Source organism: Lacerta agilis, chromosome 9 (genome assembly GCF_009819535.1).
Source record: "Lacerta agilis isolate rLacAgi1 chromosome 9, rLacAgi1.pri, whole genome shotgun sequence".
Taxonomy (NCBI): domain Eukaryota; kingdom Metazoa; phylum Chordata; class Lepidosauria; order Squamata; family Lacertidae; genus Lacerta; species Lacerta agilis.
In genome coordinates this window covers 46246454-46271698 of record NC_046320.1, presented here as the reverse complement: position 1 = coordinate 46271698, position 25245 = coordinate 46246454, and the positions used below count along the sequence as shown (strand labels likewise).

The 25245-nt window shown below is 38.3% G+C and overlaps 1 protein-coding gene across 12 annotated transcripts in view; it reads left to right on the top strand.

The window, feature by feature from the left end:
• The window catches only part of KIAA1109 (KIAA1109 ortholog), a 108231-nt gene that overhangs the window by 72351 nt on the left and 10635 nt on the right, over positions 1–25245 (top strand). For 5 of the 12 annotated variants that reach the window (XM_033159753.1, XM_033159746.1, XM_033159742.1 and 2 more), the window contains 26 exons: positions 114–352; positions 1298–1542; positions 2000–2105; positions 2887–2984; positions 3286–3471; positions 3886–4054; positions 4350–4561; positions 5997–6056; positions 6581–6779; positions 7884–7943; positions 8615–8841; positions 9814–10014; positions 10210–10340; positions 10786–10909; positions 12434–12543; positions 13158–13248; positions 13714–13776; positions 15056–15300; positions 16178–16393; positions 17391–17571; positions 18881–19058; positions 20660–20821; positions 20925–21064; positions 21731–21911; positions 23517–23720; positions 24913–25092. In XM_033159753.1, the coding sequence (XP_033015644.1) occupies positions 114–352; positions 1298–1542; positions 2000–2105; positions 2887–2984; positions 3286–3471; positions 3886–4054; positions 4350–4561; positions 5997–6056; positions 6581–6779; positions 7884–7943; positions 8615–8841; positions 9814–10014; positions 10210–10340; positions 10786–10909; positions 12434–12543; positions 13158–13248; positions 13714–13776; positions 15056–15300; positions 16178–16393; positions 17391–17571; positions 18881–19058; positions 20660–20821; positions 20925–21064; positions 21731–21911; positions 23517–23720; positions 24913–25092 (4208 nt within the window). The remainder of the gene's footprint in view (positions 1–113; positions 353–1297; positions 1543–1999; positions 2106–2886; positions 2985–3285; positions 3472–3885; positions 4055–4349; positions 4562–5996; positions 6057–6580; positions 6780–7883; positions 7944–8614; positions 8842–9813; positions 10015–10209; positions 10341–10785; positions 10910–12433; positions 12544–13157; positions 13249–13713; positions 13777–15055; positions 15301–16177; positions 16394–17390; positions 17572–18880; positions 19059–20659; positions 20822–20924; positions 21065–21730; positions 21912–23516; positions 23721–24912; positions 25093–25245) is intronic. The other 7 variants (XM_033159747.1, XM_033159744.1, XM_033159748.1 and 4 more) reach the window with 7 other exon arrangements.

Sequence of the window (25245 nt, the reverse complement as noted above, 5' to 3'; positions counted from 1 at the left end):
GCTTGACCTGCTTGCTAAGGTGAACTAAATTTTCATGCTCAAGCTCATATGTTGCAATGTTTTTAATATTTAGTAATTGGTATTCTTTTTTAAAAAAATAAATAAATAAATAGTGCCCAGCCTACAAAAGAAGATATTGCAACACCAATGCCTGCAGAGAAAACACCCACAAGTGTAAATCAGACGCCTATAGAAACCAATGAGTTTCCACAGTTGCCAGAAGGTTTGGAAAAGAAGCCCATAGTTCTTAAATTCAGTGCCATGATTGATGGAATTGCGATTGGAGCAGCACTGCTGCCATCTTTGAAAGCAGAATACAAGATGGGGAGAATGAGAAGTCATGGAATGACAGGTAACATTGCTACATATTGGGGGGGGTGTTCCCAGGTTGGTTGGCACATGTGGGAATGTTCTAGGTTTTAAAAAAATGCATTGATTTTGTGTGTGGAAAGTAGCTAAATCACAAAACAACAGTTGTCTTGCTTTTGCTTTTGTAAAGAGAAGAGTTCTGCATCACAACAAAGTGTCATTAGTTCACATTTTAGTGGCTGCTTGAATTACTATTGCCACACTCAGGAAGGATTTTAAAATGGACAGCAGTATGCAATATTTTGTAGTCAATATACAGTAAGGTCTTCAGTGATGTTTGAGTGCCATGAAACAAAAAGGTTTGGGGGTTTAACTCTCAAATATTTAAATATGAACCTGATATATTATCTTAATATTGCATATGCAGTGTACTTTGTTCATTGATTTCTATTGTTTATTTTTAGCTTGTTAATGGAGTGGAATAGCTATTAATGGAATAGAATAGGTTCTAAAAAGTACTGTATTGGCCTAAATCCCCCCAAATTCTGACCATGAAAAGTTAAAGTGCGGCTTAAATTTGCGACCTTACAAAAATGGTCTTTTACTATATCGCTGCTGAAACAGACATACGTTAAAACGGAACAGGTGTGAGTGCCTGCCGAATTTTAAGGAAGCGGCTTATATTCGGGTATTGTCTTTTTGTCCCCCCCCCCCCTTGAATTTTAAAGGTGCAGCTTATATTCGGGTGCAGCTTATATTCGGGCCAATAGGGTAATGGTTGTGTTTTGGGACAGCTGGTAGGCATAACTCCCTTTCACTCGCATAATTTCCATACCCTCTGAGGAATGACATGAGATAAAAACTGTTGAAATCCAGCCTCATCAAGGGGAAGGGATAGCATTGGCATGGCAAGTAGGAAGTGGGTGACTGTTTCTGTGACTGCAGTGCATTAATGTAGACTAGTCAATTGACTGTTTTCTTTTCACAGGTGCACAAACAATGTTTACATTTGAGCTGCCAAATCACAGGTTGCGGTTCACTTCCAAAGTCTCTGCCACTGATATGTCTACCATACCTCCTTCAGCCAGTCTTAATCTTCCTCCTGTCACTATGTCAGGCAAATACATAATGGAAGAACATGATACCTATTCAGATCAAATATGGAGTATAGATGAGCTGCCCACTAAGCAAGGTTACTATCTCCAGGGAAATTATTTGCGCTGTGTAGCTGAGGTATGTAGTGTATATATATTTTATTTATCATTTTTATTTTAACAGAATTTATATGCAACTTAATCATCGAAGCCTCACAGTGGTTTAGATAAAATATGCATTAAAATTACTGATAGAATCAGATGTTAAAAGCAAGTTAGTCTTGTTTTTTCAATAAAAAAGCATTAGCATTTATACATTATGCCTGTATGTTTAAAGTTTACATAACAATATATTTTTATGATCGTGCTTATGTAGCCGTAAGATGTCTGAAACAGTTCTGCTTCTACCACGTGGCTCCTTACATCCAGGTTCTGTAACATAAATCTTCCTAACTATGTTGTATCTTGAGTTGTGTGCATTTCAGTTTTAGAAATTCTTCCATCTCAAAAATAAATGTTTCATTTTTTCTATTCTTTGCTTCAAACCCTTCATCATGAATCAACATCTGTTAAAAGGCTTTTCCCTTTCCTCCCAGGTTGGGTCCTTTGAGCATAATCTTACAACAGACCTTTTGAACCATTTGGTTTTTGTGCAGAAAGTGTTTATGAAAGAGGTCAATGAAGTTATACAGAAAGTCTCAGGTAAGCCTAACTGCTTGAAAACTTTACTAAACTGAACAGTCAGCACTCAGAGCTCCACACTAATGTTGCTTCCTACTATTTATGGTATTTGAAGTCACATATTTTATTCAAAAAATGTGGATTGTGATGTTTCCATTATGCTGTATTAGACACAAGCAGGCAATAGTTACACACTGTGGGTGATATCCAACTAAGTTATATAATCGGAATAGACCAATTGAAATTGATTTCAGTCAATCTGCTCTGGAAATGATTAATATTAAAATACCACCCTTTGGTAGGAATGCGTTATTGCAAAATTTCACTGACTTATTATTTCTTTTATTATTATGTAATTTTCTTGAACAGTGTTACCACTCGCCAAATGTCATTCATTGTTGGAAAGATGGCACCGTTACTTTGTTGTCATTAAAATTATGCTGTTGTTTTAGTCGGATATAATAGTATTCAGTGTGTTGTGGCAATTATCTCTAAGTCAATGTATACCGTTTATACATGCCAGAATGTTTTGAATGGGTTGGGGTACTATGAAAACAATGTCTGTCCATTTATAATACTACATAATCATTTAATACTTGTTGTTACAACTACTCTTGAGTTCTCAAATCTTGTTTCACCTTTGGGACTGGAGAAGTGACAGCTGGATCATATTGGGCAGTTGCCTTTAGAAGGTTGGATAGGTGTGTTGTTGTTTTTTAAACGCTCTCTCAGCCTTAATCTTGTGGAAATGACAAATGCTTAATTGAATTCTGGAACTGTGTTGTTTTAATTATACATGCAGGAGGGGAGCAACCTATTCCTCTTTGGAATGAACATGATGGAACAACTGATGGAGAAAAGCCAAAGATTCTCCTCTACTCTTTGAGTCTACAGTTTAAAGTATGTTTGATATTCATGGGTTCTTCCAAGTGTGGCCAGTGGTAATATTGTAATGAACTGTGAAATCAATAATGAATGATAATGCAGGGGATCTTGTTGTCTCTTGGGTATTAGGATGTCTATATCAGTGGTTTGTTTTCCTCCTCTAATAATATTTTCCAAACTAAAGGAACAAACAAAAGAATTATTACCTTTCATGGAAACTACTGTGAAAGGCAGAAGGTTTCTTAAATGATATGTTTATAAAAATGTGTTTGAGAGACTGAGGTGTGTATTTAAAATCTTTTCCTTACATTATTAGGGTATCCAGGTAACAGCCACCACACCATCTATGAGGGCTGTAAGATTTGAAACAGGACTAATAGAACTGGAGCTCTCAAATAGATTGCAAACCAAAGCAATGCCTGGTAGTGCCAGCTACCTAAAGCTTTTCGGTAAATGCCAAGTGGACTTAAATCTGGCATTAGGACAAATTGTTAAACATCAGGTGAGTAATTATGGTTTTACAGCCTGCTGGTGACATTTTCTGGTTCTCAAAATGGAATGAAGAAAGAAATGTTAAACACAGCTTTATAAAACTTTTGGATTAGATCCCCATGTGCCCTTCTGTAAACAGGATCCTGAAAAGCTTCAATGAGTGGAAGTAGAAGGGGCACAGAAAGCTGAAAAGGGAGCTGGAAGCACCCTGTTCTAATAAGCTGAATTCCACTCACAAAATGAGGTGCTCTCAGCTTCTTTTTGGTCTTCCGTTCTCACCCAAATCTGCTCCAACTCTGGTCCCTAGCCAATAAGTGTACGTTTAAGAATACCTCCGTTTTAAAATTACTATGTTTGTATCCTGCCAAGCTTGGTCTTTTGCTCTGCTGTATTCTGCCTGTTGATATGTTTGGAATGTCTTAAGGTTTATGAAGAAGCTGGATCAGACTTCCATCAAGTTGCTTATTTTAAAACCCGAATTGGATTAAGAAATGCTCTGAGAGAAGAAATCAGCGGTTCGTCAGATCGAGAAGCTGTGCTCATTACTTTGAACCGACCAATTGTTTTTGCTCAACCTGTGGCCTTTGACAGAGGTACTAGTGGACCCTGTGTTGGTTTTTGTTTTACCAAAATAGACGTGGGCACTGAAAACTATGGTTAGGCAAGGAAATATTACTTTAATTAAAAGGCCAATAGCTGGAATCATGTTGACTTGGTTCTCTGCCATATTAACATATATCGTAGTCCAGAAGCAGAACAAGACAGAGAAACATGTTCCTAACTCTTCAATAACTGACAGGGCACAGCGATTTATTATAGCTGAACTTAGAATGATTTTCTATATTAATTTGTTCTAAAATAGTGAAAACATTTCCCCCCCTTGCTAAGCTGTGCTTTTCTGGCTGAACTACAAGGCTGCTTATGACAACTGGAATGAACAGAGAATGGCCTTGAATAAAGATATTCATATGGCTACAAAGGAAATAGTTGATATGTTACCTGGAATCCAGCAGACATCTGCTCAAGCTTTTGGGACACTCTTCCTCCAGCTAACAGTTAATGACTTGGGAATTTGCCTGCCCATCACCAACACACCACAGGTATTGAAGAAAATAACATATTTTTTTAAATTAAATGATATTGAAGTTTACTATTGCAGTATCAGTATACTTCTGGATAATAATCACTGTTTGAGAGAAGCTACAAAACTCAGCAGTTTCAGAAATCCTTTTCATTAATGGTTAGATATCTCAAAACTGAATATGTCGAAATGTTTGAAGACTTGCAAGTGGTTTATCTTAATTTTAGGAATACGTTTTTCAGATTATAATTAAGATGGTCGTTTTACTAATATTTATAGATTCAATTTATTTTCTAAATATTAATTCTTTTAAGTATTTGATAAGATCTTAAAGTATACCTGCATATTAACCTTTAACAATGTACATCTTTTTAAAAAACTATATCTGTGAATATTTCATAAATTAATCAGTTTAGGTTGTATTCAACGCTAATCCTACTTGGAATAGTTCCATTCATGTTAGTAAACATGACTAAGTTTGGTTCATTAATTTCAATGTCTACTCTTAGTAGAATAGTTGAGTTCAATCCTTTGAGTCCCTGAAACCTGAATTAGTACTGCAAGTTGTATTTATGCTGTAGAGAGAGCAAATATCACAAGCTATGTTCCTTACTCACTTTGTTAGAGAACGAATTTTTTAAAAAATTGCCTCCAAATTCTACAGTGAAGTTTTCTTATTACAGTGGTCCCTCGACTTACAAATTTAATCCGTTCCGAAAGCACATTGGTAGGTCAAAAAGTTCGCAAGTCGAAAAAGTGATTTCCCCATAGGAATGCATTGAAGCAGTTTTAAAAAGAAAAATTCGTAAGTCGAATAAACTGCATCTAAAATTTGTAAGTTGAATAAACCACATCTAAAATGCCAACGGATTTCCATTCGGATGTTGAAAAATTCGTTGGCGTGCGGCCACTTTTTTTGTCCGTAAGTCGAAAAATTCGGATGTCGAGTATTTCGTAAGTCGAGGGACTACTGTATTGTGATGGTACAGCTGAAATAAATGAGAAGCATGTTTTATGTCCATCTGCTTTTGATTTGCAAATTAGAGCACAGTGTAAAAAACAAACAAACTACAATGATGTTGGAACTAGATGATGTGACCTTGTCCCTGAAAGAATTAATGTTAAGATACACTACTCTTAAAGCCTTATAAGGAAAACACAGCATATAATTTAATAAATTGCAATTGATATGGATTAAAATAAATGAAAGAATGTATATTTACTGTTATATCATAATATAATAATTATCTATCTATGGTATGTCATTTAATAATGATGGATACAATTGGGATTGTATGATATATGTACCAGAAAATTGAATTTTGTAGTACAACTAAAGCTAAAAGATTTGGGTGACTTAGTGTTGAATACAATGCATATCTTGTTATACTTTTGCTTTTAAAACATCTCAGTGACCAAAACATATCAATGTAATGCTTTTAATATTGGTACAGATTCAGAGGCAGGGCCACAAGATTAATTTTGGGGGACAGAAAGAAAAACAGAGTTACTGTGTAAGTAATAAGTGTTTTCAATAACATCTGACGAGCTGTATTTCCCCATGTGTAATAGAATGTAGAATGTAACTGAGAGTGCTCTATATATTTCTGTGAAGTTCATGTTAGATTTGAAACTGAAAAACTACCTTTTCCAGATATATGTTGTGCTGCAGCCTTAGATATATGCTAGCTTGTTAAAAATTCTGCTGTTTTGTAAAACTAGATAATGCAAGGTACTGTAAAGTAAATAACTAACATTAGGAAATAACCCTTAAAACTCATAAAGATAGGCTTAATTAAAAGTTTGTGCACACTTGTAATGAAAAGCAGGAATTTGCTGTAGGGCGTTGATCTTAAGAGAGTTGCTAGGGATCCAGTTACTGACTAAATACTAATTTATATAGGTTAATTTTGGGGTGTGTGTGTGTGTACCTACTTCATAAAGGGAAACTAGAAATGACTATGAGTGAGGAATTGAGCCTGAATTCTTTCTTATTTCTGAAATAGACTTTTATACAATAGTTCTTTGCTTTTTTCAGTCTAATCATACAGCTGATCTGGACACTGGTTCTGCATTAGTCCTGACCATTGAAAGTACTTTAATTACTGCCTGCTCTTCAGAGTCTCTTGTCAGCAAAGGTCATTTTAAAAACTTCTGCATTCGCTTTGCTGATGGCTTTGAAACAAGCTGGGATGACTGGAAGCCAGAAGTGCGAGGAGATCTAGTCATGAATGCCTGTAAGCATTTATCTTATTGTCTCGGCTATTGCTAATTCTGAACATTTTGAGAAGCTCCACAAAAAGCATAAGGTGTTTCTTACATAGTGTTCCATGAATGTTCTCTCAGCACAAGGATTTCTGCTTGCACAATAGAACTCTCTCTTCCTCTCCTTCCCTTACTAAATCTCTTCTCAGGGTTTCCCCAACCCTCTGGAATATATTTGGGGAGGGTGTGGGACATGCACAAGGGGAGAAAAAGGGGGGGTCTCATTGCTCAAGTGGGAATACTTGTACTGATGGGATGCATTCGTGGAATACCACCCTAACTTGTGTTTCACCTTCATGTTTAGAGAAATAAGTAAGACAGTTCTTATTTCCTGGATCATCCAGTGTTGTGTCGGCACTGACTTATCTAGTGGAACAGGGAGAGAAGTCATTTTTGTTGATTCCCTCTCACATTTGCTGTCCTACATGACTTTAGAAGTTCTTCCCAGAGCAGATTTATGGGGGACATGGGTTGGGACCTGTGTGCTGAAACTGGCTCCTGTCTCTTTCAATTGATAGGACCCTTCCATCACCGGACAGACACTTTCAGAGCAAATAGCATCCAAAAGTGCTTTTTTGGGAGGGGGGAGGAATGCCTACCCTATATAGAAGAATACAGAAATAAGAATTCAGTATTAATATAAAAAAATGTCCAAATGCCAGTTCAATAAAGTTAATGGGATGGATACAGTCTTCCCACGAACAGAGTTCCCTGCATGGGCCACTCCTGCAAATTTAATAGAGGGAAGTGATTTTCAGGGATTCCTGCTTCTTCCTGCAACCCTGTATGCCCCCCAAAAAGCTCTCCAGAGTTGAGGAACCAGCCAGAACTATGCGTGGAGGTGGCACAGGGCACTGCAGGAGGAAGGGAAGGCTGATCTTTGATTTACCAAGAGTCCATTCTGTGGACAGAAGGAATCCTATTTGCTCAAAGGAGCGTCTTGATCCACTCCTGTTTATTTAACTACAGGAGAACAAATATCATTAGGAAATGATTAATTATATGTTAGTGCAAGTTTCACCTAAAAAGCCTTGTGATGTGATGGTAGGTTCACTATAGATTTCTTACATCTTTAGGCGTAGTGCCAGATGGCACCTATGAAGTGTGCTCAAGAACAACAGGGCAAGCAGCTGCAGGTAAGAGCTATTTCAAATCAGCACATATTTCAAAGCAGCTTTAGTCTCTCTGTGTGAGTCTTCCTTTTTATTGTGCATCTGTCATCCGATCTCAGTCTTTAATACAGGAGATTTATATTCAGGAACAAATTGTAGCCGGGGGGGGGGGGGTCTTAACTATTGGATTAAAACATTATAGAATGTTACAAAAGCTAGTAAAGCCTTTAATCTCGGTTTCATGGGTTTGAGCAAACTATTCCTGCAATGCAAGGGGTTGGACTAGATGACCCTTGTGGTTTCTTCCAATTCTATGGTTCTAGTTCAGTGTGTGATTATTCTGTTCAGCCTTTGAAAAAGAATGTTAAAATATAAGAGATGCTGAGGTAAATGTTAAAGTAATAGCAATAGTAAATAAAGTTTAATTACCCATTTGAAGAAAGCACTGCACATTTTTTATTGTTCCTGTGACAATCCTTCATTATTTTATCCTTTTTTCCCATCTGCCAAAAAGACAAGAGTATGCAGCATGTGCGTTGCAGCATGTGGTAAACTGCTATTATGTTTCTAATAATGTACAGTATAACTGAGAAAAAATGTCTTAAGTTGCTGGTGAAATACTAGATATTAGTTTTTGCATACCTAAATAAAAAATGTGATGCACTCTCTCCCACCCCCTTTTTCTTTTAAAACAGAAAGTAATAGTGCTGGGACATGGACTCTTAATGTGCTATGGAAGATGTGTGGCATTGATGTGCACATGGATCCTAACATTGGGAAAAGATTAAATGCTCTAGGAAATACCCTTACAACATTGACAGGAGAAGAAGATTTAGATGACATTGCTGACCTTAACTCTGTTAACATGGTTGACCTATCAGATGAGGATGAAGTTGATACCATGTCTCCTGCTGTTAGTGTGGTTAGTAAACTGATTAATAAATCTTAAATATAATTCTAATACATGAAGCAAAATAACAGCTTGGCATAATGCATATTTGCTTAGACATAAGAGTTTTGTAATATGTATTAACAGAGTGCAGCATGATTCAAGTTATATTTGTGGGCTCAGACTCTTGCAAGGAGCTTTCATTAAGCTCAATGGAATGTGTTTGTGTTGTTTGAACAGCTAATGAATATAGCACAAACTGCTTTTAGAATTCCCCTTAGTTTCAATTGCTAAACTGTTGTTTAGAGGGAAATAAGTTTCTTTGGACCCCCCCACCCCGAACTAGTTTTACAGTCCTTTGAATGTTGGTATTGCATTAAGCTCACTTCCAAAGAAGCATGCATAGTATTGGTCTTTTCAGTTAAAATTAAAGAGCTAGTTATCCCGTTACTGAAATTTATAGTGCAGTAGTAGGGTTTTTTTAAAAAAAGAAATGATTTGTTGAAGACTCTATAAGTCAGCGATAGCCAACATAGTGACCCTGGATGTTGTAGTCTAGCAATTCCCATCAGCCCCAGCTAGTATGGCCTGTGCCAGGAATGATGGGAGTTGTAGTTGAACAAGCTCTGGAGGTTGCCACATTGGCTAACACTGCTTTAAACAACAAACCTAAACCTAGTTCAAAGATTATCTGCAAACCAGTGTCAATCTGCAGACCCTCACAAGTAGAAATTCCAGTTAGTTGGTGTCAAGCGAGGGACAAGTTGGTTATGTACAAGAATAACAGGACTGGGATCAGTGAAGAGTAGATAAATTTGCTACATCTTTATAGAGTTAACAATAATACATAGTAGCTTGCATTTGTAGACCATGTGGGAGCCAAGGTTTGTGGGAAAGAATAGAAAGAGACTCAGCAAGGAACCCTAAGAGAAGGGCCAGACGATAAGGAGAATGGTGGCATCAACGTTTCCTGAGTTATTAATCTTGCTATTTGTTATCATTTAGAAATCAGAAGGTGGTCCACTATGTGGAGATGTACACAAGCTCACTTTTGGGCAGCGGATTGTAAATCACCTGCTGGGCTTGAGCCCCAAAAGCCATCGTCACTCTGTTCCTGTAGAATATCTGTCGGGATCAGCATCAAGTGATACTGCTTATTCTAACAATTCACACTTAAAAGCGGGCAGGTCTTGCTCATGGGGACATGTATGTAGCATATATAGCATCTCTTTAAATGAATGGTGGAATCAGTGGGTCACTGGCAAATCAAGAATCAGCTGGCTTCTTTTCAAACTGATTTTGCATGCTATTTTGATTGGTGGTAGAAAACCTGGTCTTCTGCTTAAATGCTACCACTTTTAACGGACAATGACATGAAATGCTTTTCTAATTCTTAAATAGGAGAATGCTGACTATAGGAGGCAGGGGATATCTAATAACCAGACTGGAGAGCAGAGAGGAAGAAAGTATGTGAAACGTTTAGTGGACATAAGGGAGCTGAATGAACAAGCCAAAGTAATTGATGATCTAAAGTAAGTGTGTGTGGTACCTTTCTAAAACAACAACAACAACTTTCAATTAGAATAATTAAGTAAAAAGGTAAAGTTCAGTAACAAATGACCTATCACAAGGAAAACTATAAAATAAGTAAGTAGTTGGCAGTACTTGGTCAAAATTGGTATCAACTGAGAAGACCCGGCTTTTTGATTAAAACTGTAATTTATCTTACATTTTTATGCCACTATGCTTCCAAACAGCTCCTTGGCATATAGTTGTTCTCTTTTATCCTCACAATGTCCAGCAAGAAGAAAGTGGCTGGTGTCAAGATTTCATAGAATTGTAGAGTTGGAAGGGACTCGAGTGTCATCTAGTCCAACCCCCTGAATCTGCGCCTGCCCTTTCCAGGTTCACCACTCTAATCACCACACCAAATTGTCTTTAGTTTTCTGTTCAGAGTTTTCACCATTCTGTCCTCAGGAAACTGGGTGCAAGTGAAGGAACCATAAACCAAGAAATTCAACGTTATCAGCAATTGGAGTCGGTTGCTGTCAATGATATTCGCCGAGATGTTCGTAAAAAACTGCGCAGGTCAAGTATGCGAGTGAGCAAATCTTAAGATTCCTTTGTGGCACAGTAACATTGCTACATGAACATTGTTTTCACAATTTAAAAAGATAGTAGAACACTGTATTTGATATGATAGGATCTTCTCTGTAGTGATACTCCCCAATTACGGAATGCCCTCTGTGTAGCTGTCCCCTTTGTTATTAGTATTTAGGTGGAATTTTAAAACATTCCTGTTCACCCAAGCATTTGGTGACTGATGCTTTGAAGTGATTAGCTATAGTTTGTTTTGAAATGTTCTTTTTCAAAATATTGCATTGTTCTTATTGTTAATTCTTCTTACTGAAAATTTTACATTTTGTAAACCACTTTGAGGGGTGTTTTTGTTTTACAGTCAAGCAGGGTGCAATTTTAAATAAATAAATAAATATCATCAAGACACAGGTACATAAGCCACTCTGAGAGCCACTTTTTTAAACAGAAGAGGGATGCATTTCTGTGTTAACTATGGAAAAGCTTTTTTGGTGCAAGTCATCAGTTTCGTTTTTAGCTATCTCTTTCAGCTCTGGTTTTTTTTTTTGTACCTATTTCCATATAATATAGATTATGAACCCATCCTCCTTTTCCTCTCTCCATTTCACAGTACCTGCTGTCTTATCCCTTGAAATGTGTTCTCTCATCCAAATACTCTCTTCTTACCAGCACAGATCTGTGCTGCCCTACTGTTCTCTCTGGAGCTGTGTTCACAATTACTAATTTTTTCCTTCTTTACACCAAAGGAGTCGGGGAACCTTTTAGGCTCCACAGGCCAGATCCTTATCAAGATTGGCTTCCCCGGGCCAAATGTAATGTACAGCACTGTGAGCCCCCCCCCCAGCCCCCCATTTTTACATCTGACCTGGTTTAAAAGGAGCGCGAGGAGACTTTCCCAGGCTTTAAGACAGCCCTGTGCTGCCCTTCCATTTCAGCTTGAAACAGGAGCACAGGGGCCTTTTGCTAAAGTGGTGTTTGAAGCAGCTGTCCCCTTCTATGTTAAATGAAGGAGAAACACATTAGGTAGCCCCAACACTCCCATTTCAGCTGAAACATGAGTGTGGAGACTGCCTTACATTGCTTTTCAGAAGCGCTGTTTAAAGCATCTCATGCATGTCTCCTGTTAGCAAGCAGCGCCAACCATCTGCTTGCAGGTGAAGTGCATGAGATGCTTTAAACTACACTTTTGAGAAGTTCTTTAATCCCTGCTCAACCTTTTGATCCAGCCCAACAATCATTTGAAATTCCCTTGGAACCTATAGCTCTAAAGGGCGAGTCTAAATCTATTCACAGACCTTACGTTAAGCAGACCTAATGTAGAATGTGACCCAGGTGGCCAAATTGATTCAGACCTCAATGGAACTTCATCATAATTAACTTTTCAGTATCACACCTTTGATTTACAATATTTTGTGAATGTGTAGGTAAGTAGCATTCCTAAATAGTTGATTTGCCTTAGTGTCAAGCTATGTAAGTGTCCTGTTGATGGAATATTGAAATAATGTTGTTTTTGTTTGATTGTTTTTAGGCAGCATCTCTGAAAGACAAATGGGGCTTAGGCTACAAACCTAGCTATAATCGATCCAAAAGTATAACAACATCTGGAAGGCCACCTTTGAAAAGAATGGACAGAGCAAGGTAAGGTGATTAAAAACACACACACAAATGCATATACTTGTTCAGTGGTCAAAGACGTTAATCTGTATGTTTTCTTCATATGCTCATTATTGTCTAGTAATTTAGGTTTCCCCATGGGTTGAACAGCAACTTGATATACACCACCATGGGTGAATTCAGATTTGAGGTGGAGATTCAGGTTTTGCCTACCCTCTTTGCCTTCAGTTTACTTTGTCCAATAGAAATGGATGGAAATGACTGAAAATTGAGCCAACCCCTTCAGATTCCTCCATTCCATTTCTAGGTTTCTTTACAATACGTTTTACCACTTTAAATCAAGTATTATATATGCCTTCTGTATCCAGTGCAGCTGTGTCGCTCCTAACCATGAGAAATAGTTGGTTTCTTGCAGTCAGTAAATTGCCATTTAATCGGCCTAATCCAAATACTCGGGACTAGAACATCTAGATTATGTTCAGGTTGTGGCTCTAAATTAAGAAGGAGCCCCACAATAATGGAGCAACTGTCAGAAATGCCTCTGTGTTTACCCTTTATTGTATAGATTTACTATATGAATAAAATAACTGAGAAGTTCTGTATTATTAATAATAAATGACTTTTTATATATGTAATAGTACACGTCTTGGAGAAAGTGAGGACCTCCCAGAAATACGTGTAGATGGAGCATCTCCTGGACCCAGAGTCACTTTCAACATACAGGACACGGTAAGACAGCCATCAGCTGTTGTGCTGCATTCATTAAGTCCCATGATGAAATATATACAAAGAATAGGAGATGGTTACATAGAGATGGGAAAGTTTGCCTGGCAATTCAGTACCCTAGATGCATATTTCAAATATCGCAAGTAAAGAAAGATAAAAATTTATTCAGATTTAATTTTGCTTTCTTTAAACTACCTTCAGTTCAGTAACTAGTGCGTGAAAGATATACATATCTTAAGTATGTGCGTTTATTAGTATATTTGTATATAATGTTACATACATGTGCATGTTATCCATATAATGCATTCTGTCATGCTTGGTGTGTTAAATTTTTTAGTAATTTGTCATATATAGCCATTGTTGTGTTCACTAATGAAATTTGGTTTTTATACGTTACCACATTAAACATGCCAGTGTCTTCGATGTGCTTATTTTAATTTTTGTTTTCTTTTTTCACTTTTAATTAAGTTGAATAAAACAGTTTTGGGGATTGCACAACAATCCAGCTCTCCAGGGGAAGGGTATTTTCAGGTATTTGCAAAATCAATAAGTATACTAATTAATCGCATGGAAAAGCACTTCATTGATCATCTCTCTTAGCTAATCATAACGCATACAGGCAACACACTTGCAAACCTGGCAATATGGCATAGTGCAGTACTTCTTTTCCTTGGGTGGTGTTAATCGTTTCTCTTTCTCTGGAGCTTGTTCTCCATGGAAGTCTGGTAGGTTGTAAGATGTCTTTAACATATTTGGATCGCTAAAACTTTAAAACTACAAATAGATATCTCTAAAACAAAGGCAGGCAGTACAGGATCTTGTAAGTCAGAAATAGGCTGACTGTTTCAGCTGATGTGGTCAGTGACAGATTGCTGGTGAAAGATCAGTTATTCCTCATCAGAAATGTATCCTGTCTCGCTAAACAAACCAAGAATGTTGACACTGATAGTTCTAAAAAGGCCAAGACAAGATTCCACTCCCTAAAATAATGGGCGATGAATGACAATCTAAATGAGTGCCCAAAACATTATATCAGGATGTTTAAACCCAAGATCTTGAGACATAAATCATTACTCAAAGTATGGGAATCAAAAGGAAAATGCACAAAACACTTTAAACATGTCATTTTCTAATGACATCCAAGTTGTATATGCATGTTCCCTATTATGTCCAAACCAATGAACTTTGGTTTATTGTCAGTTAACAAACCAGGAAAGCAAGCCAGGATAGAAGCATAAAGTTGGCACATCCTGATCCTTATACATATTGCAGCATTCCTTGAAACTTAAATGCTCATCTAAAACCAAACCAGTATTCATGAAGGCCTCCTGAAATTCTTTAGCCTTAAAAAATGCCTAGGGTCGTATTAATTATTTTATTTTGAGCTTAAAAAGCGTATCTGTAAAGATAGTATTATACATTTTGTACCAGAATTTTGCATGCACTTCCATTCACTAACAATTTCTGTTCATTCCTCTTATTTGCAGGTGGTCTTAGGGTTTCTTGCTGTTCTGTAGCTTTGCTTTTAAATTTTTTAATAAAATCATCATACATACTAGTATGTATTCACAACCTAAGCTTATTGCTTTGTTTGTTAATTTCTCTTTCTAAGGTGCTTGTCCTAGATCATTCAGTCATCTGTTTGTAAACATGTTTCATGGCTTAATTTCCTTGGGCTGTCCAAAGTAATAAATATTACTTCGGATAATTTTTTGATGTGCTTTGCCTTTCAGACACCTGATTTCTCCCCACTCCCTTTGATAGAGATAGTAGCTATAACTTGAATGTCTTTTTTTTTCTTTACAATTAGTTTCCAGAGGAGACAGAATTGGATCTTTTGTCAGTAACCATTGATGGTCCATCCCATTACTCATCCACTAGTGAAGGATCATGCTCAGTATTCAATTCACCCAAAACTCCAGCTGTCTTCTCACCAAGCATTCCCTTCCAGCCTGAAGAAGGAAGACGAGATGACAGCTTGTCTTCAACTAGTGAGGATTCTGAAAAAGAAGATGATCATGAAAGAGAGAGGCCTTATTTTTACAGGAAAACACAGTGAGCATATTATTAAAAACAATATCTTAATTGTGAAAGTTAAGCTTTTAGTTAACAATAATTTAGATAAAGAAATCCATCACTCTTAACACCTGGAGGGCTACAGGCTGGCTAATAGTCTGCTTCCATATAAAGCGTTTGCTGTTTTCCTAAATCCCTTTTAAATGCTTGAATGATCTGAATCACATGTGTGCTGCATGAATTCAGATTTTTTTTTAATTTCCTCATTCCTATTCTTAAATTATACATTGCTAGCCAGTTACTTTGAAAGGGCTAAGACTTTAGGAAATGGATAAATCATTTTAAGCTGCTAAGACTGCTTTGGTAATAGATTTTATTTTATTATTTATTTATCAAATTTATTAAATGTATTTATTAAATTGGCATTCCGCCCTTCATCTGGAGATCACAGGGTGGGCCACAACATAAAAATACAAAATGAGAACACAAAATGCATAACAAAACAACAAAAACAAGTCACAAGAAACTGAAGCTTTGGTAAGTTTAGGGCTCCTCTTTACCTGAAGAGTATACCTGATTACAGATCTTCCAGTGTCTTTTATGGAAGCAACCAGAGGGAGGGTGATATGGATGCTTTGGGAGTCATGTGATTTAAGTCAGAACAGACTTTAAGTGAGACCTGGAAGAAAGAGGTAAGCCTCCTTCCCCCAGCATCACAGCGCAATCCAACCAAGTTGCGGGGGACCTCTAGAACAGCTGCTTCCAATGAAAGTAAAATGCATCCACTTCGCATATCGTTTGTCCCTTACATGTAGCATAGTAAAACACTAAAGAAACATTTCAGGTCCTTGCATGAAGTAAGTTGGATAAGCTTCTTTTTGTCAAGAGCTCCAAAACAGTTGTTTGCTTTCTACAGGACTCTTTCTCGCAAGAAAGCCACAGGTTTTGCTGCTGTCCACCAGTTGTTTACTGAACGGTGGCCAACATCTCCGGCCAGCAGAAGTGTGACTGGCACAACTACAGAGAGGAATATTGACTTTGAACTTGATGTGAGAGTTGAAATTGATTGCGGAAAGTGTGTACTTCATCCAACAACACTTCAGCAAGAACATGACGACATAAGCTTAAGGAGGTAAGAGCCCTGCTGGAAGCAGAGCAGGTTCACTAAGCCATATTGGGAACAGCAGAATGCTTCTGACACAAAACATCTCCAAGTCTCAATAAGATTAACCAGCAATTTACATTATATGCCATATGCTACAGGATTCATGGTAAAAAAAATTGTCCCGTTACAAAAATTTTAAGGAATGAACAATTTTATTTTAAGGCAACGATCTAAATAGGTAGCCATTGTGTTTTCATTCAGCAACATTTAATAATATCCATTCTTTTTAAAGATGTGAAGCCTTGGTTAGTATCGAGAACTCTGATACAGAACTTGATGGATCAGATCTGTCTATCTCCTCTAAATCATGAATATATAGATGGAACATAACCACATTCAAGTGGCTCTTTTCCATTGTAATAGGAAAGACTCTTAGGCTACAGTTTTGCATAGATGGGACTTGTATCTACTTCAGTTGAATTTAAGCAACCAAAACGTCTTCACGGTTGCAGGAGCAATCATCATATTTCATTACTTCCGGTTTGTGTCTGTGTAAATGGGGTCCTGAATAAAATGCTCAAGGAGGCAATATAATAAATGAAACAGACATAAATATTGAACTATATGCAGTTAGACCCAGAGGTGCTCCTCTACAGATAGAAGGAGTCTTTGCATTCACACAAGAGGCTTGGATCCAGTAGAGGCTTCCATGAACAGAAGGGGGAAGCATTTTGCACTAATTCCGCATACAGCCTTCCACACCATCTCCTAATACACTCTTCTAGAGGAGCCCTCAACTCTCTGGAGAATATTTTTTGAGGCAACAGGAGGCTTCAAAAGAAGGAGAAGCTAGGACACAAAGCACCACATTCCATGTACAGAATTCTGCTCACGGAATTCTGAATCCAACCCATGGATTATCTTTAATTATTCCTAGCAGTGTTCACTTTCAGCTTTGGAAATAACATAATGTTACACTTACATTCCTGTTAAGTCATGCTGTGCCTTGCTGTTTACTGTTTAGGAGCTATGATCGCAGTTCTAGAAGTTTAGATCAAGAGTCTCCTTCAAGAAAGAAGAAATTTCAAACTAACTATGCATCAACTACTCACTTACTGGCTGGAAAGAAAGTTCCATCATCTCTGCAGACAAAGTCTGGTGACCTGGAAACAACAGTATTTTACATTCCTGGTGTAGATGTGAAGGTAAAAAAGCATGGAGGAAAGCTGGGAGATGTTGGTCTTTTCTTTGAAACAAAGGTGATCAAGTACAACCACAGGTTCTTTTTATCCCTTAACTCCAAATTTCAGTGGTGCAGCTTCTGTGATGCTGAGAATTACACATATGCAGTGAAGTACAAATCCTATTTGAGATAAATGACAGTTATTTTGGGTTTACTAGGTATGGTGCAAATGTGGATTGTCTCTTATTATAGTCTCCATAGTTTACAGAGCAACCTTGTTACCAAGTTGAAGTGTGGAAACCTTCAAGATAGGTAAATCCTGGAAATGCTAACCTAACCAGACAAGCAACTTTTAGAAACAATATGTTGGGCTAGATGGAACTTGATCTGACCGAACAGGGTAATTCTTACATTTTTAACCCAGCCTCTGGTATAAAATCAGCATGTGGCAAAACCTGGATTTTATCATTAAATAAGGTAACAGTACAAACCCTGAGATGTATCTGCTGAGATGAGCATTCCATTCTAAAGCATATTATGGTGTGTAATGCCTGGGCATTGTCAGTGTTTTGAGTGGATGGAAACTTCATGTAGTGAAAGTTAGGTTACATAAAGTGCTTACAAGGATGGTGCTTTTGCTGCAGAGCTGTCACCCTTCCTTACAATAAGGGAATTTCCCACAAAAAAGGGAAAGTTGACAGCTATGTTTTGCTGTCCTTGCTCTTCTGTAGACATGGCATTGGCAATGTACTGTTTAGGCTTTTGTACCATGAGCCTTAAAGGCCATAAAATGCAGAAGATACCACCTGTGATATTTCTAGGCAAAACAAATATGCAGAGTTTCTAACACTATGGAATGCAAACTAGAGCCTGAACCAAGCCTGTTTATTTTCTTCTAAAATACACCGTCTTTTCTCTCTCTCTCTTTTAAAGAAAATACTCCAGGCAACACCCAGTAACAGTTAAAAATATAATAGATGATAAATCACAATAATAAAATGATCAAACTTGTATAAATGATATAAGGACAGCAGCCCAGAAACCCAACATAAAGACAATAATTAGCTTTGAGAAAATGACAGCTAGAATATTGCAAGTTTGGCAAGACTTTCTTCTAGTGCATTAGAGCAGTTTTGAATTGAACATGTTTATGTTTCAATATAAAGCGTTGCTTCAAATAATAGGTTTCCTTCTTTTCAAAAGGAATAGTTTTGAAGAAACTATTACTCTGCCTAGATGTGGGAACTGTGGCTGTGAATGCATAAATAGGCAGGGTTTTTTCATTTGTGGCACACACTGGTGATGGTATCTATACTCTTGTTTCATTTCAGCTACATTATAACTCAAAGATGTTAAAAACTGAATCGCCAAATGCATCCCGAGGGTCATCTCTGCCAAGAACCCTTTCCAAAGAATCCAAGTTGTATGGTATGAAAGATACCGCCATGCCTCCTACCTACAGCAAAACTAAATCTTTACTTCCTCCCCAACCCCCACCTATCCCATCAGGTAGAGATTTCTTTTACATGCTATACCTTTGCTTTAATTCTCTCCATACTGTGGAGCTCCATGCTTAGATCTAAATCTGCTTCATAGCTTAATAAAGCATCCTACTTGATTGATGTGATCATGGTCATTAACTCCTAAAACATACTGATACCAGGAGTTCGTATACTATTTAATATTTCTATTTTTTGCTAAAATTTACTGGATAGAAACTTCCCTGTACCTTAAAGACTCTCATCAATTCCTTGTTCTTTTTCGATTAGATTTTCTCTTTGTAGAAACTTTATTTCACCAAATAAAACTAATTTTCTCTACTTCTATTGCCTTTACTTCAGAGGCTTCAGCACTGAAAGTTGTGTGACTGAAGTCAAGCATTATAATATGACCCAGTCTGCATACATATTTGCCTGGTTTGCCTGACACAGTGTAACCCAAACTGCGGCTTACCAGGATCATGCGAATGTGCAGATTTCTGGAGAGGAGCTTGCAGCTGCTTTGCTCCGGCCCTGTTCTTATGCTAACCTAAGGTTTCATTTATTGTGTCTTCTGAACCAGAACTCATGGTTAAACTCTCTCCCCACCAGCCACAAACTAAGAACAAGCAAAGAACAAATCACACTTTGTTCTTGCATGTTGTTTCTTATCTCGAAAAAACAGTAAATATGTGCTCTTACTTTTTATCCCTTCTTCTCTGAGTGTAATATGTCCTCAGCTGGGATTTGAGTTCCCCCTAGCGTTTGAAAGCGAGACTGCTGTTGCTGCAAAGAAAGTTTCTGGGTTTCTTTCCCTCTGAAGGCTCAGTTCATTCCTGCCTTTACTTGAAGCAGATGTTAGAGTGTGTTCTTTGTCTTGCCTTCTATTTCTCAGGCCTGTGCATTATTATTTGTGTTTTTGTGTGAGTGTGTTGTGAGGTAACCACCCATGTCTCTGGTTGGTTCCTGATCGTCTGAGACTTGAGTGGTTTACATTGTTTTCTCCTCAGTGTGGTTTTATCTCAGCCTTCTCCCTCCTCCTTACCAGAGACTTTCTCCTCACTCTTCATCTCTACTTAGTTGTTGCTGCCTGTGAAAGTCTTACAGGATTTTTTCTATTCCTCCCCATTTGTTCTTTTTTCCATCTTTCATTGTGTCTCCTCAGCTCTCTTGTCAGTCCTATCTGCTTCAGGCCACTAGCTGCAGCAGCAGTGAGCAAAATGCTAAAGTCTAGACCACTGTGCTCATGTCCAAAGCATGTGCGCAGTCGGCACCTGCCTCACAATCTCTCATCAGTGGCTGCAACAAGGCTACCTTCTTCCCTGCAGGGGTGGGTGGGCCTGGCACTATCAGAAACCTATAAGGCAGGCCAAAAGGAACTTGACTTCTTCCTGTGTGGCAGCAACCACCGGTTGGGAGCAGAATGCAACAGTGCAATGGGGGACCAAGCTGCAAGCGTTGGAGGGGAAACAGCATTAGTCTATTCAACAGAAGGAAATTGTTGTCTTAATCATCCAGAATGGTTTGAGTGATCCTGACTTAAATAAACATACCTTGTATTTTAATTTGTACTCTAATTGAAATGGTTGAATTAGTACTCCACTAAACCATTTTTTCCCTCAAACTTTTCAGCCAAAGGAAAAGGAAGTGGTGGTGTAAAAACAGCAAAACTATACGCTTGGGTTGCACTCCAGTCTTTGCCAGAGGAAATGGTGATTAGCCCCTGCCTGTTAGACTTCCTAGAGAAGGCCCTTGAAACAATTCCTATAACTCCAATAGAAAGGAATTATGCAGGTATCACAGATTGTTTCTACCACAGCTTTTATTTTATGATCAACTTCCATTAAAATGTTCCTTTCTGTTTTAATGATATCCTTGGTTCTTTTTTCTTTTTTAGCTGTCACTTCACAGGATGAGGATATGGGGCAGTTTGACATGCAAGATCCTTTGGAAGAATCTACAGCCTCCTTAGTATCTTCATCAACATCAGCATATTCATCCTTCCCTGTTGATGTTGTAGTTTATGTAAGAGTCCAGGTGAGGACATGAGTTACATATTGAGGGCAGTTCATGTCCCATTAGAGTCAATGGCAAAACTGATAGTTATTTGTATGTGTTACACAGTTTTTGGAAATGTTTTAAAGGGGAGAACTGACACCTTAATATCTTGATTTGTTACATTGTATCCCACCCTTATTCCAAGGAATTTACAATATAGCTAAATCCTAAAACTGCGGAAACTGCTGGAGAGGGGACAGTCAATCTGTGCGCTTAGCATAGTTGTCCAGATTATAATAATCCAGGCATGTATGCTAGCACAGATAAGAGCCTAAGACAGGCTGATTCATGTGTCATTCTTGTTATGTGAGAAGTGTGATAAAGCAACCTAAATTTCATAATTTGCTCATATGGAAGTTGTCCTCCAAGCATTTCTCCCTCAAATAATATCACTTTGGTTAGTAGAGGATACTAACCTCCTTATTCCTTACTGTTTTCTTCCTGCTGTCAAACTTTATATGGTAAGCTCCTTGGAGCTGAATGCTGTCTTCTCCAGTGGATGCTATGTCACCACCAAGTGGCTATCATTATAGTCCACTCACATAAAGGCATAAAAGAAAAGTTAACAGAAGCTGCTGGTAGTTGTTCTGTTCTGATATTATGGTTTGATATGTTTCCTAAAAAATGTGTTTCTCTCTTGTTCAGCCTTCACAGATCAAGTTCAGCTGCTTACCTGTGTCACGGGTAGAATGTATGTTGAAACTTCCCTCCCTTGATCTTGTATTTTCTTCGAATCGAGGAGAACTAGAAACTTTAGGTACAAGCTGTCCTACGGAAAATGCTGTGCAAAGTGGATCTAAGATGCCTTCTAAAACTGTCTCGCCAGGTAAAAAAATTAATTTTAAAAATCCTGTTACATTTCTAGTTAGTCAGAGGTGTGCAAAACAATTCAATTATGGAATGGCTCCATTTAGACTCACTTCAGGAATGAACCTGGATGAGCTTTTTTCCCCTGCCTGATTTTGCATTATTTGGCACAGCTGCATTTTCCATTTTCAACAAACTGCAGAAACAAGTAGAGCATGAGACTCTTAATCTCATAGTCATGGGTTCAAACCCCATGTTGCCCCAAAGATTCCTGCATTGCAAGGGGCTGGACTAAATGACCCTCATGGTACCTCCCAACTCCAAAATTCTATTATTCTATTATTCTAATTTTGTGCAAACTGAGAACTGTAGTTAATGTTAACTATGATTCAGAGAAAGAAGAATCAGCCACAGTTGAAATTGACTTGTTTCCTTAAACCATAGTTAACACTAAGGTTTGTCTGGGTTCAGCTAATTGAAAATGAAAGCTTTTAGTCTCCTGTGCAAGAGGAGGAGAGGGGTGTGCATGAGCCTTGAGACTTGTGCATGTAACACTGAACCAAAGTACTCAGTGCATTGTTAATTACTCTTTGGAAACATTTTAATGTTTAAGTGATTTGCTTTTTTAAGAAGGGGAAAACATCTCTTTCTTCTACCTTCGTTCTGTTTCTCCAGTTATCTCCTCACTGTTAAAATTTAGATTGAATATCCTAAGGGCAAAATTCATCAAAGTTTTGTTTCTGTTGTCTGTAAAGCACCATGTACACATAAATAATGATTTGTTGCATGTGTCAAAATGGGAATTTGAGTTGTAGATTGCTCTGTCTCATGTAAAGCTACTTTTTTAATTTGAAGGAAGTGTTGAAAGCAACAGTTTTGTGTATGACACTAGGGAGTACAAGTGACTGTTTGAAATAATAAAGTAAAAAATCGCACTAGGTGTGCCACCTGAATTACCTATTTGGTTTCAGTCAGTGTACATTAAATTGCCTCCCAAGGAGAGAGCCTCTGTGACAAATTTTTGAATAACTCCCCCCCCATAAGCTATGTATCAATGTTACAGGTAGGTAGCCGTGTTGGTCTGCCATAGTCAAAACAAAATAAAATAAAAAATTCCTTCTAGTAGCACCTTAGAGACCAACTAAGTTTGTTCTTGATATGAGCTTTCGTGTGCATGTGTAATTTAAGGAAAGCTACCTAGAATATAGTCCTGTTTGGGCATTATACTCACAAGTAAGTGGATTATGTAAGTGAAAATAAGCGCAATAATGGAGGGAAGCGGTCTACAGTGCAGAGCTTGCTCTGCTCATGAAGGCTTCCAGCATGAAGCAGAATCCTGAAAAAGCAGGTTTCTACATTGCATGAGGAGCCTCCGCAAGTATAGATGCTCCCTGCTGCATACCTGGAAGGTTATGGGGGGCTGAGCTAACATACTTGTTATACTCATGGGAGTATAACTCCTGAAGTGGGCTTGTATCTTTACATGTCTGTATCATCGTATTTGATGATTCAAATGGAATAATGAAGAGAGAGCTCATGGCGGACCTTTAGGATTGAACTAAGGTACATGTAATTTATTTAATCTGTGCTATTTTTTAAATTGTTCTTTCATTTTGCACTATAGGTTCATCGCCTGGACTGGGCAGTCCTTTTGGCAGAACACGGCATAGTAGTAGCCAGTCAGATTTGACAGGCGCTAGCAGCAGTTCTTCAGGTCTGAGCTTCACTGCTTGCATGTCTGATTTCTCTCTCTATGTATTTCATCCGTATGGAGCAGGGAAGCAGAAGTCCAGTGTGGCAGGATTGTCTTCTGGATCAGGATCCCTAGGTAATTGCAGAATATAAAATTTCACATAAGTGTATTGGTTGTTCTTAAGCTTTGGTGGGGCTGGGAGGGCTGTTCTAAGAGAAATATAAAAGAGTTTTCTATGAAAAGCTAATCATTTCAACACATGTGAACATTGTTGTTTAGTTGTGTCCGACTCTTCGTGACCCCGTGGACCAGAGCACGCCAGGCACTCCTGTCTTCCACTGCCTCCCGCAGTTTGGTCAAACTCATTTTAGTAGCTTCGAGAACACTGTCCAACCATCTCGTCCTCTGTCGTCCGCTTCTCCTTGTGCCCTCAATCTTTCCCAACATCAGGGTCTTTTCCAGGTAGTCTTCTCTTCACATGAGGTGGCCAAAGTATTGGAGCCTCAGCTTCAGGATCTGTTCTTCCAGTGAGCACTCAGGGCTGATTTCCTAAAGAATGGATAGGATCCTTCATGGATCACTGCATTGTCGTGGCGAAGGGGCTTGAATAACTCGGAGAAGCTATGAGCTATGCCATGTAGGCCCACCCAAGATGGACAGGTTCATAGTGGAGAGTTTTGACTAAATGTGATCCACCTGGAGCAGGAACCGGCAAGCTACTCCAGTATCCGTCAAGAAAACGCCATGGACATAAGAACCTACTGTACATTAAAGATCCAGTTTTCTGTGTATGCATTTCATAGAGTTCATGGGTGTGTTAGTGTCCTTTCCACTAGTATATGCAAAATCTTTCCTAGCTGATTTTTACAATTTTTTTAAAGAACAAACGAGATATATAGCTGCTATTGTCAACAATTTGTGTTACACAACCCAAAGTGCCTATGCCTTTTTGTGCTAAGCTGAAATCTGCAGGCACTAGTAAGAACAACTTAAAAGGTAAAGGGACCCCTGACCATTAGGTCCAGTCGTGTCCGACTCTGGGGTTGCGGCGCTCATCTCGCATTACTGGCTGAGGGAGCCAGTGTACAGTTTCCGGGTCATGCGGCCAGCATGACTAAGCCGCTTCTGGTGAACCAGAGCAGCGCACGGAAACACCGTTTACCTTCCTGCCGGAGCGGTACCTATTTATCTACTTGCACTTTGACATGCTTTCGAACTGCTAGGTGAGCAGGAGCTGGGACCGAGCAATGGGAGCTCACCCCGTCGTGGGCATTTGAACCACTGACCTTCTGATCGGCAAGCCCTATGTTGTTCCTTATGGTTTCAGGAAATGTAGATGAAGAACCCTCGTCAGTTACTGGTCGTAAAGATTCGTTGAGCATCAACCTGGAGTTTGTAAAAGTTAGCCTTTCAAGAATAAGGCGTTCAGGAGGTGCTACCTTTTTTGAGAGCATGTCTGCAAGCAAATCTGCAAGCAAAATGGATACTACATTAATAAACATATCTGGTATTTATCAATCTTCTTTAATTTTGGACCTAGCCCACCATGCAGCATGGTTGTATATGATCCATTGCATTTATGGGTGTAACAGTAATTAACATTGTTTTCTTGCAATATTATGTTCTACCTCTGTTTTCATCTCACTTTTATGTAGTGTCT